The sequence below is a fragment of the Bidens hawaiensis genome, unplaced genomic scaffold (genome assembly GCF_021521415.1).
Source record: "Bidens hawaiensis isolate Kalapana, Puna unplaced genomic scaffold, B.hawaiensis_p1.1 tig00027589_1, whole genome shotgun sequence".
In the NCBI taxonomy this organism is placed as follows: Eukaryota; Viridiplantae; Streptophyta; class Magnoliopsida; order Asterales; family Asteraceae; genus Bidens; species Bidens hawaiensis.
The window spans coordinates 3,942-18,212 of NW_027505101.1; the positions used below are offsets into that span (position 1 = coordinate 3,942).

The 14,271-nt window shown below is 34.8% G+C and overlaps 2 protein-coding genes across 2 annotated transcripts; one reads left to right on the top strand and one right to left on the bottom strand.

Moving 5' to 3' along the window:
* Window positions 1–846: 846 nt before the first annotated feature.
* LOC143610720 (uncharacterized protein At4g22758-like) lies at window positions 847–2,734 on the bottom strand. Its single transcript, XM_077085117.1, has 2 exons — window positions 2,491–2,734; window positions 847–1,070 (listed from the first exon to the last, which is right to left on the bottom strand). Exons 1-2 carry the CDS (start codon window positions 2,732–2,734, stop codon window positions 883–885), a joined length of 432 nt encoding a protein of 143 aa, XP_076941232.1. The 3' UTR covers window positions 847–882.
* Window positions 2,735–7,209: 4,475 nt separating this feature from the next.
* On the top strand, window positions 7,210–10,014 carry LOC143610719 (protein C2-DOMAIN ABA-RELATED 3-like). The gene is made up of 3 exons (XM_077085116.1): window positions 7,210–7,326; window positions 7,602–7,697; window positions 9,527–10,014. Exons 1-3 carry the CDS (start codon window positions 7,210–7,212, stop codon window positions 9,848–9,850), a joined length of 537 nt encoding a protein of 178 aa, XP_076941231.1. The 3' UTR covers window positions 9,851–10,014.
* The last annotated feature ends 4,257 nt before the right edge of the window (window positions 10,015–14,271 follow it).

Consider the following 14,271-nt stretch of genomic DNA (forward strand, 5'->3'; position numbering starts at 1 on the left):
AACCGGGCGGGGTCGGGCCGGTTATTGGTAATCCCATGCACATACCCATTTGTAAAATCGTATCCCATACACGGCCCATTACCTATCGGGTATTCGTCGGGTAATTACCCGTCAGGTATCCGGCATACCCGCGGGTATCTGGTATACCAGTTGGGACTTTGAAGTACATTTTTTTATCATTATAATTATTTTATACCTTTTATTCATACAACAATTATTACAAATTTAAATATAAAACACTCCATATATATAAGCATGACAATAAATAAATAATATCATTATAATTTTTATATATTTTTTATACATATGTTTCACCACCTATGAAATACAAAGAATTTTTTAAGTTTATGATTCGGGTATATAGTTCGAGTAAACAGGTATGTGTTTTCAGGCAATCGGGTCGGGTATCATCTAATCTTATACCTGCCCGTACCCGAGCAAATTTTTAAATCCTAATCCTATTCCCAGCCTATACCTATCGGGTTTCGGGTATACCAGTCCCATTTGTTTTGGGTTGCGGTATACCCATCGGGCTCGAGTTTTTTTTTTTTTGCCATCCCTAAACCAAGATACCACCACCACCACCACCACCACCAGAAGTTGGAGCATCTCTCTACTTTTTCAATAATAGTGATGACTAGACAAAAAAGCAATAGATATTGCATAAAACAGTAACACAACACTTAAATCATGAATCAATATGTGAAATTGCCCAAATCAATTTGAAAACCAAAGCCCTAACCACATTCATCACTCTGTCAACAATCAATCATAAAAAAAATAATCCAAAAACTGAACAAATTCAAATTCTAGAAAAAATCAAGATACCCAGATCGTAAGCGTATCGATAAATCATATCACTGTTTATTCTGTTGTGACCATTCAATGAGATGATACTTTGAGATTGAGTGACTTGTTAAACCACGCCTTCCACCCTCCCACGCTCTTCCTCAGTATTCCCGTAGCCACTGGTTTTCCATCGTTGTCGCCTTCCACCACCTCCCGAGGCTTCTTGCAGAGCATGAAGTTCCGCACTCCAACTGATCCAATCGTCTCCCATGTCTTCAAAGCTGCACAAAATCAATTCGAGTTACTAATAGTGCAAACGAGCTAAGCCGCTCACGAGTTACTAGATATCTAACCAACAAAAAGCTTGACACTTGAGCGAAAGCCGTCAAATAAAACTTGTTTAGTTATCGAAGCCAGCCATGTAAGGGAAGATCGTTTAGGGGTGTCAGACCTTAACGAGAGCCTAGTGTATTTTTAAATTTTAAGTCTTTTGCATTTCTACGTATTAATTTCACACTGAAATGCAGAGCTTGAGCTAAGCCTTGGCTTGTTTAAGGTGGCACTGCACACGAGCTTGAGCCAAGCTTAGGCCCGTTAAAAATTTTCTCAAAATATTATAAAAATATAATTTAAAATGTATATTAATTATATAATAAATAACAAATAAGCCAAGCTCAAGCTTGAAAAACGACTCATGAGCAGCTCGAGCCAAGCCCTGGCTAGTATAAGCTAATGCACATGAGCTAGAGCCAAGCTCACGCTTTAGAAAAAGAGCTCAAAACAAACCAAGCCGAACTCTCGCGAAACTAGCCGTGAGTGGACTCAGCTCATTTACACTCCTACAAATTACACAGCAATTATACGCAGTATCAACAATAGAGCTCAAAACAAGCCAAGCTCGAGCCTAGTGGACTATTCAAACGAGCATACTTGAGCTTGTGCTCGGCTCGTTTACACCTAAATTACATAACAATAATACACACTATCAATAATTGAGCTCAAAACAAGACAAGCTCAAGCTTCAGCTCTCATAAGTCAAAACAAGCCGAGCTCGAGCCTAGTCGACTATTCAAAACAACCCTACCAGAGCTCGGGCTCAACTCATTTACACCTAAAGTACACAACAATTATACACACTATCAACAATTGAGCTCAAAACAAGCCAAGCTCAAGCTCTCGTAAGTTAAAAACAAGCCGAGCTCAATCCGGACTATTCAAAACAACCCTACTAGAGCTCGGGCTCAGCTCGTTTACACCTAAATCACACAACAATTATACACAGTATCAACAATTGAGCTCAAAACAAGCCAAGCTCAAGCTCTCGTAAGTTAAAAACAAGTCGAGCTCAAGCCGGACTCTTCAAAACAACCCTAACAGAGCTCGGGCTCAGCTCGTTTACACCTAAATTACACACAACAATTATACACACTATCAACAATTAAGCTCAAAACAAGCCAAGCTCAAGCTCTCGTAAGTTAAAAACAAGCCGAGCTCAAGCCTAGCGGACTATTCAAAACAACCCTACCAGAGCTCGGGCTCAGCTCATTTACACCTAAATTACACAACAATCATACACAATATCAAGCCGAGCTCAAGCCTACTAGAGCTCGGGCTCAGCTCATTCACACCAAACCTACACTACCAAATAACATTAACCGCAACATTGTCATCAACATTAAAGTTAAGTAAACAAACCCCTACCTTCCGTCCCAGCAACCGGACAATATAACACGAAATCATCACAATTAAACCCAAGCACCGGAAGCCGCCCTTCACGGGCATACAACTTAAGCGCGGTATCAACAACACCCGCCACCGTCTCCACCTCATCCACAACAAACCGAATCGGCCCCGCGCTCCCAACAACCGTCACATTAATCAAAATCCGGGTTCCGGAGCCTTTCGGAACCTGACTCTTCTTATTATTATTCTTCGAAATTAACATCTTGTTGTTTTACTTTTTTTTTTTTTTAAAATCCGAATAACAAACTTAAATGAATACTAATTAATTAAAGCAGAAACGTAGTGAAAGGTATTATTCACGGGTCGACACCGATGCAGCGGAAGTACCAGCCTTCCTTGCACGATCCGAATGGGAAGAGAGAGAGATCATCCACTTGTTAATTAAGATTACCACCATTCACCAATGGGAATTATGATTTGATAATAAAGGCTGTATGGAAAGAAGAATAATAATAAAGTGGTGGTGGTGGTGTGGATGGTGGAATTAGGGTCAGGGCTTGTTTGGTGGTTCAATTTGGGTGTGGGTTTTGGTATTTATACAGGGAGTGTGGAAGGTTGGGAAAACTAGCCGACCCAACGGGCCTTTTTTTTCTCAGGGGCGAAGGTTAGTGAGGGCCGGGTGGCCCGGGCTCCTGTCTTTTTGCATAGTGGTTTAATTTTACCTATTTTTGTTGGAAACTTCTTTTTACGTATTGTAAGTTTACTTATTTTCGACTTAAAATTTGGGCCGTGCCCTCTGTGTTTATGAAGTTTTTTAATACATTTTGAGTTCGTTCCCATTGACGAACTCGTCCAAGGTTCGCCACTAGGTAGAGGTGATATAAGTAGGGTTTTCTGGGTATTGGAAAATCAGGTATTGACAACAGTCGGTTCGGGTTGGGGTATGGAACCGTGTATTTAAATACCTATTTCCAAGTATTTAAAAAGCAAAACCCTATTTTCGGGTTTTTTTTTAACTTTTTTTCGGATAGAGAGTAGGTTTTTTAAGGGTTTATATTTTTGTGGGTATTTTTCAGGTATAGATCGGGTATTTGAAAACCTCGGTTTCGGGTGTCGGAAAAACCCGATTCAATGCATGGAACCAGTTCCGGTTTTCGGGTACAAATCGGGTCCCGTTTTGGGTACAGATTCAAGTAGTAAAACTCGGTATAAAAGAAACCTAGTTCTGAATTCATTTTGATAACATTTTCTTCATCTGACTAGTCTTGGACTTTAAGGTCTCAGGTTCGAAACTTGACTTACGAGGGTTTTTTTTACAACAGTGGAATGGTGGGTTTCCTTCTTGATGGTGTTTTTAGATGAGCTAGACTTGGAGCGTTTAAGAAAGGCTCACATAGATATTATGGGTAGTTTTAGACGTTGTTAAATAAAAAAAACATTTTCACCATATTTTATAAAAACTCTACAATATATGCACTATGAAAAATACGTTTGAGTTAGGGGTGTAAACGAGCCGAGCTGAACTGAGCCCGAGAGCGGCCGTTTCAAACTCTTTCTTCGAAAACTTAAGCTTGGATCATGAATCCTTTTTTTCAAATTCAAGCTCGACTAGTTAATTGGTCTTATACATTTAGAGAAAAACCTTAAATAAGTCCTAAGCTTACTCTAGCTCGTGCAGTACCTTAAACAACCCAAAGCTAGACTGTACAATGTAATATTTAAAACATGTAAGTCCAAAACAGGCAAACTAAAAAGTATACAAGGTTGTTTAAGTATCGACGGGTCTAAATGAAGTTTTTATACAAGGCTCGAGTTCATGCTCTATAACTAAATGAACTTTATTTGAGGCTTGACTCAAGCTTGAAAAACTTCACTTATTTTAAGTTTCTTTATCAATCCAATCTTTAGTAGTTTGCAATTGATTAGACTCGTTTGCACCGCTACTTTTGAGTATATATATTTTCAAGTCAAACAATTCCCTGTATGAAGATATATTCCGTTTATCAAGATTTGCATGGGCATATAGACTTTTGTGTACCTCTTTTACTCTTTATGTTTATAGCATCTCTAGTGGATTTTATGTCCACAATATAGATGCTAAGATTTTATTATATTTTTATTATTATTTTCACTATCAATGTTAAAAAGAGTAAATCTAATTATTATATTAAAGCAAAACATACTTTCCACATGACATTTAACTAAGGTATCCACATAAGATTATACATCAATAATTTTTAAAATTATAATTTACACATAATAACCTATTTAATTTTAATACTACTATCATTTATATAACTACTAACAAAGTTATAAATATAACTTTAAATGTTGTATTAAATGACTTTTTAGATATTAATTAATTACAAAACTTTATTTATCATTATTTATATCTTATGAATTCATATGGTATGGTATTATGCACATTATTAATTTTATTTTTTTTGTTATATTTTTTACCACCCGTATATTACACGGGTTATATCTTAGTTGATTATTAAGGTAATAAAACTTATAGCCGTTTTATATTATTAATTAATGTAGTTATGGCGTTTTAATGTTATCATCATTACCAAAATCATATTGATTCGCAGGTTTCCTTTTTCTTCTTTCTTTTTTTTCTTAAAAAAAACCAAAATCATACATCTAGGCAAATCTTATTTAGATTTATATATTTTCCTTATTTATATTCAAGCGTTTTATTAACCGAATATTTAATGACTTAATTTCAGTGTTCAATGTTTAATTTTGTAATTTAAAAGAGTTGGCAAACCTGTAAAATATTTAATGACTTAATTTCAATAAACTTATTTTAGCTTGACTAAATGTTTATAACTAAGATAAATCTTATAAATTAATTGGCTTAGTAAAATATTTAATGACTTAATTTCAATAAACTTTTTTAGCTCGAGTAAATGTTTATAATTAAGATAAATCTTAAAAATTAATTGACTTAGGGTCATCTTATTCTACAAAGGGGAACAAAAGTAAAAATAATGAGAAGGATTTGTAGCCCAAAAAAAAAAACCTAAAAAATAATGAAAAATTAATAAAAAAAATCATAACTTAAAACTGAGACAAGCTCAACCGGTCCGATAAGTGTACCAATAAAAACAAGTGGCTCAGTAACATATTCCGTTTTATAAACGTTGGTTGTTTCACTATCAAAGATTGCTTTCAAAAACACATCTCCTTCGAACCACTACTCGCTAGCCATCTATTGCGTTATTCATGCGCTTAGTCGATTCCGACCCATAGTTCACAATCGTCAACTTACAACAATACAATGAACAAAACAACGAAGGAATTAAGCCCATAAACTGCATACCTTGATATTATCAAAATTTTCATAGCCCAACAGAATTTCAAAGCCCATAAACTTTCTTAGCCCAACCAGTTACGAAGCCCGTCAATATTTAGCCCAGTTTGATCAAGTTGTTTAATGAAAGTTATGTAAATACTTTATAAATGTCTTGATAAATGATAATATCATGATATGCAATTAAAATTGTATGTTATGACTTGGAAAGTTAGAACGATAAAGATTTAAATGGCTGTAAAAGCTTCAAATATCTTTGATAAATCAATATATATATTTTTTAGATTGAACAATCCAATATTTAATTAAATTAAAACTAAGAGTTTGTTTGGTTGTAGGTAATAGAATGAAGGGGGAATGAAATGAAATGGACAAAGAAGTGAAATGGATTATTACCATTCCTTTGTTTTGTTTGGTTAACATATGAAAATGAAATGAATTATTACTTTATGCTGTTTGATATCCAAAAAAATGTATGAATGAAATAGAAATAATAAAAATACTCCTATATTAAAATAATTTTTTTTACCAAATTAAAAAAGATTGCAACGGCGACAGTGGTGGTGTCGGTCAGACGGTAGGGTCGGCAGTGGTGGGGGGTGGCGGGGTTAGTAGTGATGGCGATGGTAGGGTAGCGACGACGTTGGTGGCGATCAGGTGATGGTAGTTAAGCAACGACAGTGGTGGTCAAGTGGCGGCGGGTGACAATGGTCGTGGTGGTACGACGACGATGGTGGCGGCGGCGCTGACAGTGGTAGAGCTGGTGGTAAGATGGAGGCGGTGGTGGTGGCAACGATGGCGGCGACAATGGTAGTGGTGGTGGTGGTGGTGTTGAGAAGTAGGGTGAATGAGGAATGAAATGAAAAAAAAAGTGCGGGAATGAATCATTTTGATGGAATGGGATTCAATTTGTAATAGGTGATTCCATTCTATTGAGTAATCAAACACCGTTTTTTTCATTCCCACACAATGAGTCATTTCATTCACTATATTATTTCTGCATATTAAACGCTACCTAAATCTCTTAAAAACTACGCTCATAGATATTGAGATCATGCATAATATTACATGCATGATCCATTGAACTCGACTAAATAATCAGATAATAATTAATTAAACAAGAAATCATTACCAAACACCCCTATATCTATAAACAGAAAACATACACATTCTAAATTACTTTAAATAATTTATAAATTCAATTCCGTTCCTTTCAATATTATTTCTGTTGGAGTAAATGATAGGTCCCAAGTCTCAACCTCACATAAACAGACAAAATCTCCTTATTTATCTATCAACCATTTTTTGTCGGCCAATGTCTTTCCATTTATGAACAAATAATAAACCTAAATTATCCAGCCTTCTATCACATATGATGAAAATTGTTAAGGTCTTTAAGAACAAAATTAAGAGATCAAATGGAAGGAGTGATTGGAATTTTGAAGCTAACGGTAAAGAAAGGGACAAATCTTGTGATTTGCGACTGGACTCGTGGTACCAGTGATCCTTATGTAATCGCAACCTTGGATCACCAGGTCGAGCTTTTATTTCTATTTTTCTTATAACGAAAACATGCTTTTATTTAATCTTTCACTGTACGTTTATCCTGAAAAAGAAAAAAACAGTCAAATATATGCTTATCACTTTTGATTTTCTTGCCTCCTTTAAATGTAATGTTGACACAAATCAAATTTCTGGCTATCAGTATATCACTATCACTTTGAAATCATTTGCTTAATAATTTTTTTCCTTTATTTATTTATTTATCGTTTCCTAATTCAATAAAACAAAGGTTTATGATTGAATGCAGAAAACAAAAACAACAGTGGCGAGAGAAAATCGCAATCCAGTGTGGGATTGTGATTTAACAATGATTATCAAGGACCCAAAGGCTCCAATCACGCTTGTAAGTAACCGATTTTTTAGATCAAAATCCTATAATAACCAAGTCAATCCAATCCTCAAGGGGAGAGGGGTCCGTATCCTGGGACTTAACTTAAGGATTTAGGGATCCCTCAAAGGACCGGGTTCTCCCCTCTGGATGCAGGAATAGCGACATGGACTAAATGCCCTGTCCAAGCCAAGGAACTTACGCCGACTATTTTTTAGTCATTCATTGAATGATAAATCACTACAAGTGACGGAGATACGCGATTTAAATAACGGAAAATCCAATATTTGAAAATTGTAGCTAGAATAACTGGAAAAGTTGAATAATTCTCACAACAATAAGGTCTACTCGACATGAATTAGGAGTTAATGAAACTTTTTACAGGAACCTTTCACAAAATTCCCAAGTGAGCGTATTATGGGAGACCGTCAAGCACATCCGGCAAGGATCAAGGGCGCTCTCGTTGTTGCATAGCTCAGGTCGGAGTAAAGTGCCATCGGACGTCCAACTGTCTTTTCATTTGAAACCTTAGCACAAATCTAAGCTACAAATCTCTGATAGAGATCAAAAGTAATTAGATGATTTTGATTCTTGTTTTTTAACAGTTTTTGTAATGGAAAACGGAACATATTTTTGGTCCTTTGCGAAAAACGCCATCCTTTTTTGAACCATTTTTGAAAGATATAAAAAAGAACCGATTTTGAAAGATATAGACGATAAAGTCAAAATAAAATTTTAATTTTAGTGCTCGAAGAGCTATAAAAAAATTCAAAAAAGAAGAAAAATCATTTTTATTTGTAAAACAAATACAAATAATAAAAGAACTTTTAAAAGAAAAGAAATTAAGAAAATTCCATTATTTATATCACGAAAAATATATGAATCAAATGAAACTGAAAACAAAAGAGAATTCTATAAAAAGCAATCCGATAATTTATAAATCACTTAGTCAAGCTCGATCTACATTTATGCATCTCTTATTTTATTTATTTTAGTTATTTGAAAGATTTTTAGGAGCATTTGTGAGGTGGATGTAATGCCCCCTTTCGTCTTTAAATACTAGGTCCGATCTATTTAATACATAACAGATGACCCATGTATTTTTTATGACGACTTTATCTTATTAAATTAGTCACGTGCTTTAATACGTCGTTATATTTATCTTCAAGCTGATTTTTAGATATAGGTATTAGTTTTATTTTGCACCTGATAATAATTAAGTTTTTAGGTATTAGTTTTATTTTGTTAAATTTTCCATTTTAAAGTCACCTAGCTTTTTTACTAGTTGTTACAATTCTATATATATTTTTTCAAATGCTTAATTTTTTTTATATAAAATTAAGTGAATTGACTATTTTATTTCCAAATAAGTTGAATTAGGTGATAAGAGTGAATAAAGAAAATTCACTAAATAATAATTAAGTTTCATGATTGTTAAATTTAAATAAAATAATAACAAATATAGTAATAACTATAGTAACCATATTCACATGTGTTTTATTTATCTCACTTAATTTAAAAATAAACTTTATAAATATTTATAGAATTAGAACATTTAGTGAATGCTTACTTTAAAGGGTTAAAAAAGATTTTATTTCCTTCTAATAATAATGATGATAATTGTACATATTATAAAAATAAAATTTGAATGTAAATACTTCTAAGTTCTAAATCATTAAAAAAAAACTAAGTTTTTTATAGGCTAGTTTCTAACTACTTTATAAATCCATAAGTCGATTTGGTTGGATCAAAATTTATTCTAGAATGCTATCATGTTACATATGCAAATTTGTTTTATAATTTCTATACTTACGTATGAAATAAACACAGATGCTATGTTTTAGACGGTACATGATAAAGACACACTTAGCGAAGATGATAACATGGGGGTAGCACATTTAAATTTAAGTCCTTACATCGAGCACATGGAAATGCGCACCAACTATCAAGACCTCGAGGTTGGTACTATACTTGCAAAGGTTCAACCCGACGAACATAACAATTTTGTTGAAGAAAGCCACATTATATGGAACAAGGATGTGATCACGCAAGATATGCTCATACGATTGGAAAATGCTGAAACTGGTGAAATCGAAGTGCGAATAGAGATCACTCCTGTCGAAAATCATCGCTTAAAACTCCAAGACGAAGTTGTAGAAGCTGAGTAAAACCAAATTATATAGATGTTACATGCATGGTAGGGTTCCAAGTCCATTGTATTATTTGACGTTTTGGGCTTTCATCTTTATGATTCTTGTAATTATCAATATTAGGCCATGTGCTATGTGGACCAAATTATGTGGATGCATCATTACTTAATTGGTGTTTGTTGGTTGATTAGGGTGTGTGTGGTTGAGCTTTTCAAATTTGCTTATTAAAGAAGAAAACAGGCAAATAATCATGTTTGGGTATCATAGAAGCACTTCTAAGTTTTGTTTTTTATTGTGTGTTAAAAAATTGGTTTCTAGAAGCAAGAAATCTAAGCCTTTAGTTTTGCCTTTTGCTTTTGGAATGCCAAATTACAAATATACCCACCATTCCATTATCTGTAAAACTAGTGAAATATATCAGAATGTCATTTTTGGTTATTTCACCTGCTTTTTGGTTTTTCCAACCACAAAAGTTAATCCAAGCATTTTTCTTAAAAACTACTTTTGAAAAAGCCATAATTAAATAAGCACTTTTTCTAAAAACACTTTTAGAGTTAAATAAGCTTAATCAAATCAATCGATGCTTGTAAGCTGTAAGTTGCTTTTCTTAGTTGTATTAATCAAGGATGTGTTAATAGAGAGAGTGGGATGAATTTAATGGTCATGTTTATTACCACTCTTAGACCGAGTGTTGTGGTCTCAACCTGGGCGCCAACCACAAGCAAGATGGGCACCAATCACCGTACAACGTGCCACCCACCCTTCTCACCAAAGCAAGGGCGTCCTCCAAGCTTGAAACTCCACCGTTGGGATGGGTTTTTCAAGGAGCTTATCATGTGCTAACTAACCCATATCAATAACACTTGTTTATTGGTTGGTTCGTTAATGTCTCGTTACCTACGCGATAGTGGTGTGACATCACTTTTCATTAACCATCAACCACAACACATGGTCTTACGGGTGGGGTGCCAACCAATCACCAGTGCAACCACCAAACATCATTGCAATAAAGACATTGCTGCTCTTCCTGATATTTACATAACCAATAAACTTTCGTGTGCCAATTTAAAGCTCACGTACTATCAACTGTTGGTTTTCATCTTTGCTAGCAGTATAGAGTCACGCAGAGAAGATTATTATGAGCCATTAATGTACCATCCTAGTCAATTCCGCATCAGCCATGAATATGAGAGATTTTTGGCTCATAAGAAATGCTCTGCTTCTTATATCATCAACGCGTTTTGGGCTTAGTAGGCTATGGAAGTGCGCTCAGGTGGAAATAGTACCATATGGGTGAGCTCCTCAGAAGTCTTCACTAAGGCAACAAAAAACAAATTCGTGGGAACCTGAATGGACAGTCCATCGGGGTAAAGCGGACAATATTGGCTGTACAAGGGGTAAGGCCCTAGCTTAAGTTCTGGCCCTATTCAAGTGGAGGCCTAAAGCCCTAGCTTAAGTTCTGGCCTTGTACTGGATTTATGTTTAATCAACCGTATTGATCATTGGTGTTGTGTTTTACACATTCATATCTTAGTAATGAATTGTAAGTCCCGAATCTGGATCACTACAATTATGATATCAACAATCTAGGTGTTGGTGCGGAATTTCAACACTAGATGATTCAAGAACACAAACACAGTTGCAAGAACTTGCTTCAAAACACACGTTAATATTAACGTCGGCTGCTTAAGCACTATTAATACAATACTCGTCTATGATAACCCTTAAACGGCCAAAATCACACATGAATGAACAACCCTTAACCCTATACAAAGACATCTATATATAGGATAGCCATCACACTGGCCCAACAAAAGCCCAAAGCCCACCGAGAACCACAGAGTTCTCGGTTCACATAATATACCCGACCTAAGCCCAAAATACAAGCATAAACCACAAATATAGCCCAACATTCTCCCCTTTGGTTTATTGCTTGATCAAAACTGCTTTGGCGGTAGACAATCATCATCCATCTATACTTTTATTTAGGCCATTCGGTGTATATACTGTGGTTTCCAAATAAACACTTGGAGGTTTAGTGTCATATTTAGTGCCTTAATTTAAGACTTGACTAGGAAACCAACACAGGTCAAACCACTATCCATATGAACTAGATAAGCATGATGTTTGTCATCGTGAATAGCAGCGAATATTAGGCTTGATTGACTCAGAAAAGTCAAGTACGATGTATCTTTGGTAGAACCAACAAATCCTCGATCAAGGTTTGACCGAGAATGCTTCAAAAACTCTTCGAAACGAAGATCTCTCTGATTGACCAGAAGAATCTGGTCAGTCCATGCCGAAAACCTCAGAGCACTGTTTATCATCTTCAACATGCCATCAATCACCATTAATGACCAAACCTGTAACTACAATCAATGACTAAACCAACCATCAGTAACTTTAACAGAGAGCAAACAAACTGTCTAAACGATGAATCAACAAAATCAAATAATCACTAACAACCTCTCAACCATAATGAAGTTCTTTACCTATTTAAAGAAATTTACTTGAGAGTCTTCAAGAGGACAAGAAAAGAAGTAAGGCGGCGAGATAGGTGAAAGATTTGATGGTTAGAATGAAAGAATCTTTTAGAAGATAAAAGAGGTTGTGATTTTCAAGAGTAATAAGTGCCTTTATAGACCACCTGGTCACATCAAACTAGGCCGAGAACAGTTGTTTATAGAAAACATGTGGCTGAGAACCATTCATTGAAGGCAGAGAACTCTCAAATCTGGCCGAGAACGAGAAACGGCCGAGAACATCATCATCACAAGCAACTAGGACCGAGAATGATAGAGCCGAGAACGCAGAGATCATGTTTAATCGAGAACAGCTTAGTGCACTTTGAAAAAGAATAACCCAATGCATGCGAAAACGATTTCTTAGAACATTTGTTTAGACACGAATAGATTTGAGGTAAAAACAAAATAAACATAAAAATAAGAGTAAAATAAAAAAATAAAATAAAAAATTAAAACTAAAACAGAATTTACCTATCCAGTCTTTAGAAAATCAACATATATTGGGATCAAATTTCAGCTATATAAAACGAACCACCCTTTTATGAAAAGATCCGAACAAGAGATCATATTGATTAAGGTACTTTCACAATGATTCATTTTCAGCATTATTGTGACATAGTGAAAAGGTTGATAGCAGGTAATTTTCATGATTTTCATTGCATAAGTGATATAATTTGATTCGATTAGGCATAAGACTTACATGGACATCACTTATGGACCTCTGATGCCCCTTATCTATTCTCAAGGCGTATTTGGCTTTCCCTAGATCACCCCAATTTGACTCCAACCTCCTAGTACTTGATCAAAATACTTTTCTTTGTACAAAACGATTTTAAGCTTTAAGGTTGAACGTTGGACTTACATGCCATCCGGACTTACAAGCCTTACATTCAGGGTGTTTATTACTTATTTTAGTGCCCCGCCCCTCTAGTTCCCTGAGACCCCTTTAAGCTTTTAGAAAACAATTTTAGTGATAAATTATAAATTTTTTTTATGACACAAGTATGAAATATAATCTTTTTGGTGATCAAGATACTAACGGGCTCGTGTATGACTGGGTACTTGCTTTTCTGTCTATCATTCGGAGAGATGTGTCTAGAGACATGCAAATATCTTCAAAATGACTCTCCACAATAAGTTTAGCAGATTTAGTTTATATCACTTTAAACTTTTAATTATCATGAAAAGCTTCCACACACATCAATAACTAATCAAAAGCCTTTTTAGCCTACTAACTTCACACCTTAGGCATTCAAAATCAATTTATCTATCATTTCTCAAAGGTTGAATCAATTTTCATTTAAAAATACTTTAAGCTATCTGAAAAGCTTTTAGCTGAATAATAATATCATTTCCCAAAAGACAGTTTTGAGACTCGATCACCCCGGTCACTCTTAGGTTTCAGGTAAATGGCTATCCCGTATGTCCACAAGTGGTTAACAAGACCAAACACATATGAAATTACATGTCCTTCCAACTTAGAGTTACCGACATAATTTTAAGTGAAAGAATTCAAAACACAAAACATATCACAATCGCCCTAGATGCTTTCAGTCTTTAAACAAATGGCTATCCTCTGTGACTCTACAAGTAGATCACCGGACCAAACATATACAAGTATATTTTCTTCAAATTTAAGCAACCGACATAATTTTAAGCAAAAATGAAACTTACACACACAATATATATATATTTTTTTAATTATTCACGCACACACACTATTTTTGGCTTTTTGATTTTTCTCCCCCTAAAATTATACAGATTAAGAAGACATGTACGAGTTTACACTCAAAAAGACTCAATCATTGAAACGAAGTATTTTAAGAAAACTCACAAGCACATTAAATTTGGCTGTTCCGACCGATTTTGTAAATAAGTCCGCCACATTATTATCAATGTGAACTTGTTCAAGAT

Excerpts from the sequence above, each read along its gene's own strand:
- LOC143610719 (XM_077085116.1), top strand. The coding sequence starts at position 7,210 with ATGGAAGGAGTGATTGGAATTTTGAAGCTAACGGTAAAGAAAGGGACA. Across the intron at positions 7,327-7,601 it reads TCGCAACCTTGGATCACCAG|AAAACAAAAACAACAGTGGC; the intron begins GTCGAGCTTTTA and ends GATTGAATGCAG. Across the intron at positions 7,698-9,526 it reads CAAAGGCTCCAATCACGCTT|ACGGTACATGATAAAGACAC; the intron begins GTAAGTAACCGA and ends GCTATGTTTTAG.
- LOC143610720 (XM_077085117.1), bottom strand. The coding sequence starts at position 2,734 with ATGTTAATTTCGAAGAATAATAATAAGAAGAGTCAGGTTCCGAAAGGC. Across the intron at positions 1,071-2,490 it reads TCCGGTTGCTGGGACGGAAG|CTTTGAAGACATGGGAGACG; the intron begins GTAGGGGTTTGT and ends GATTTTGTGCAG.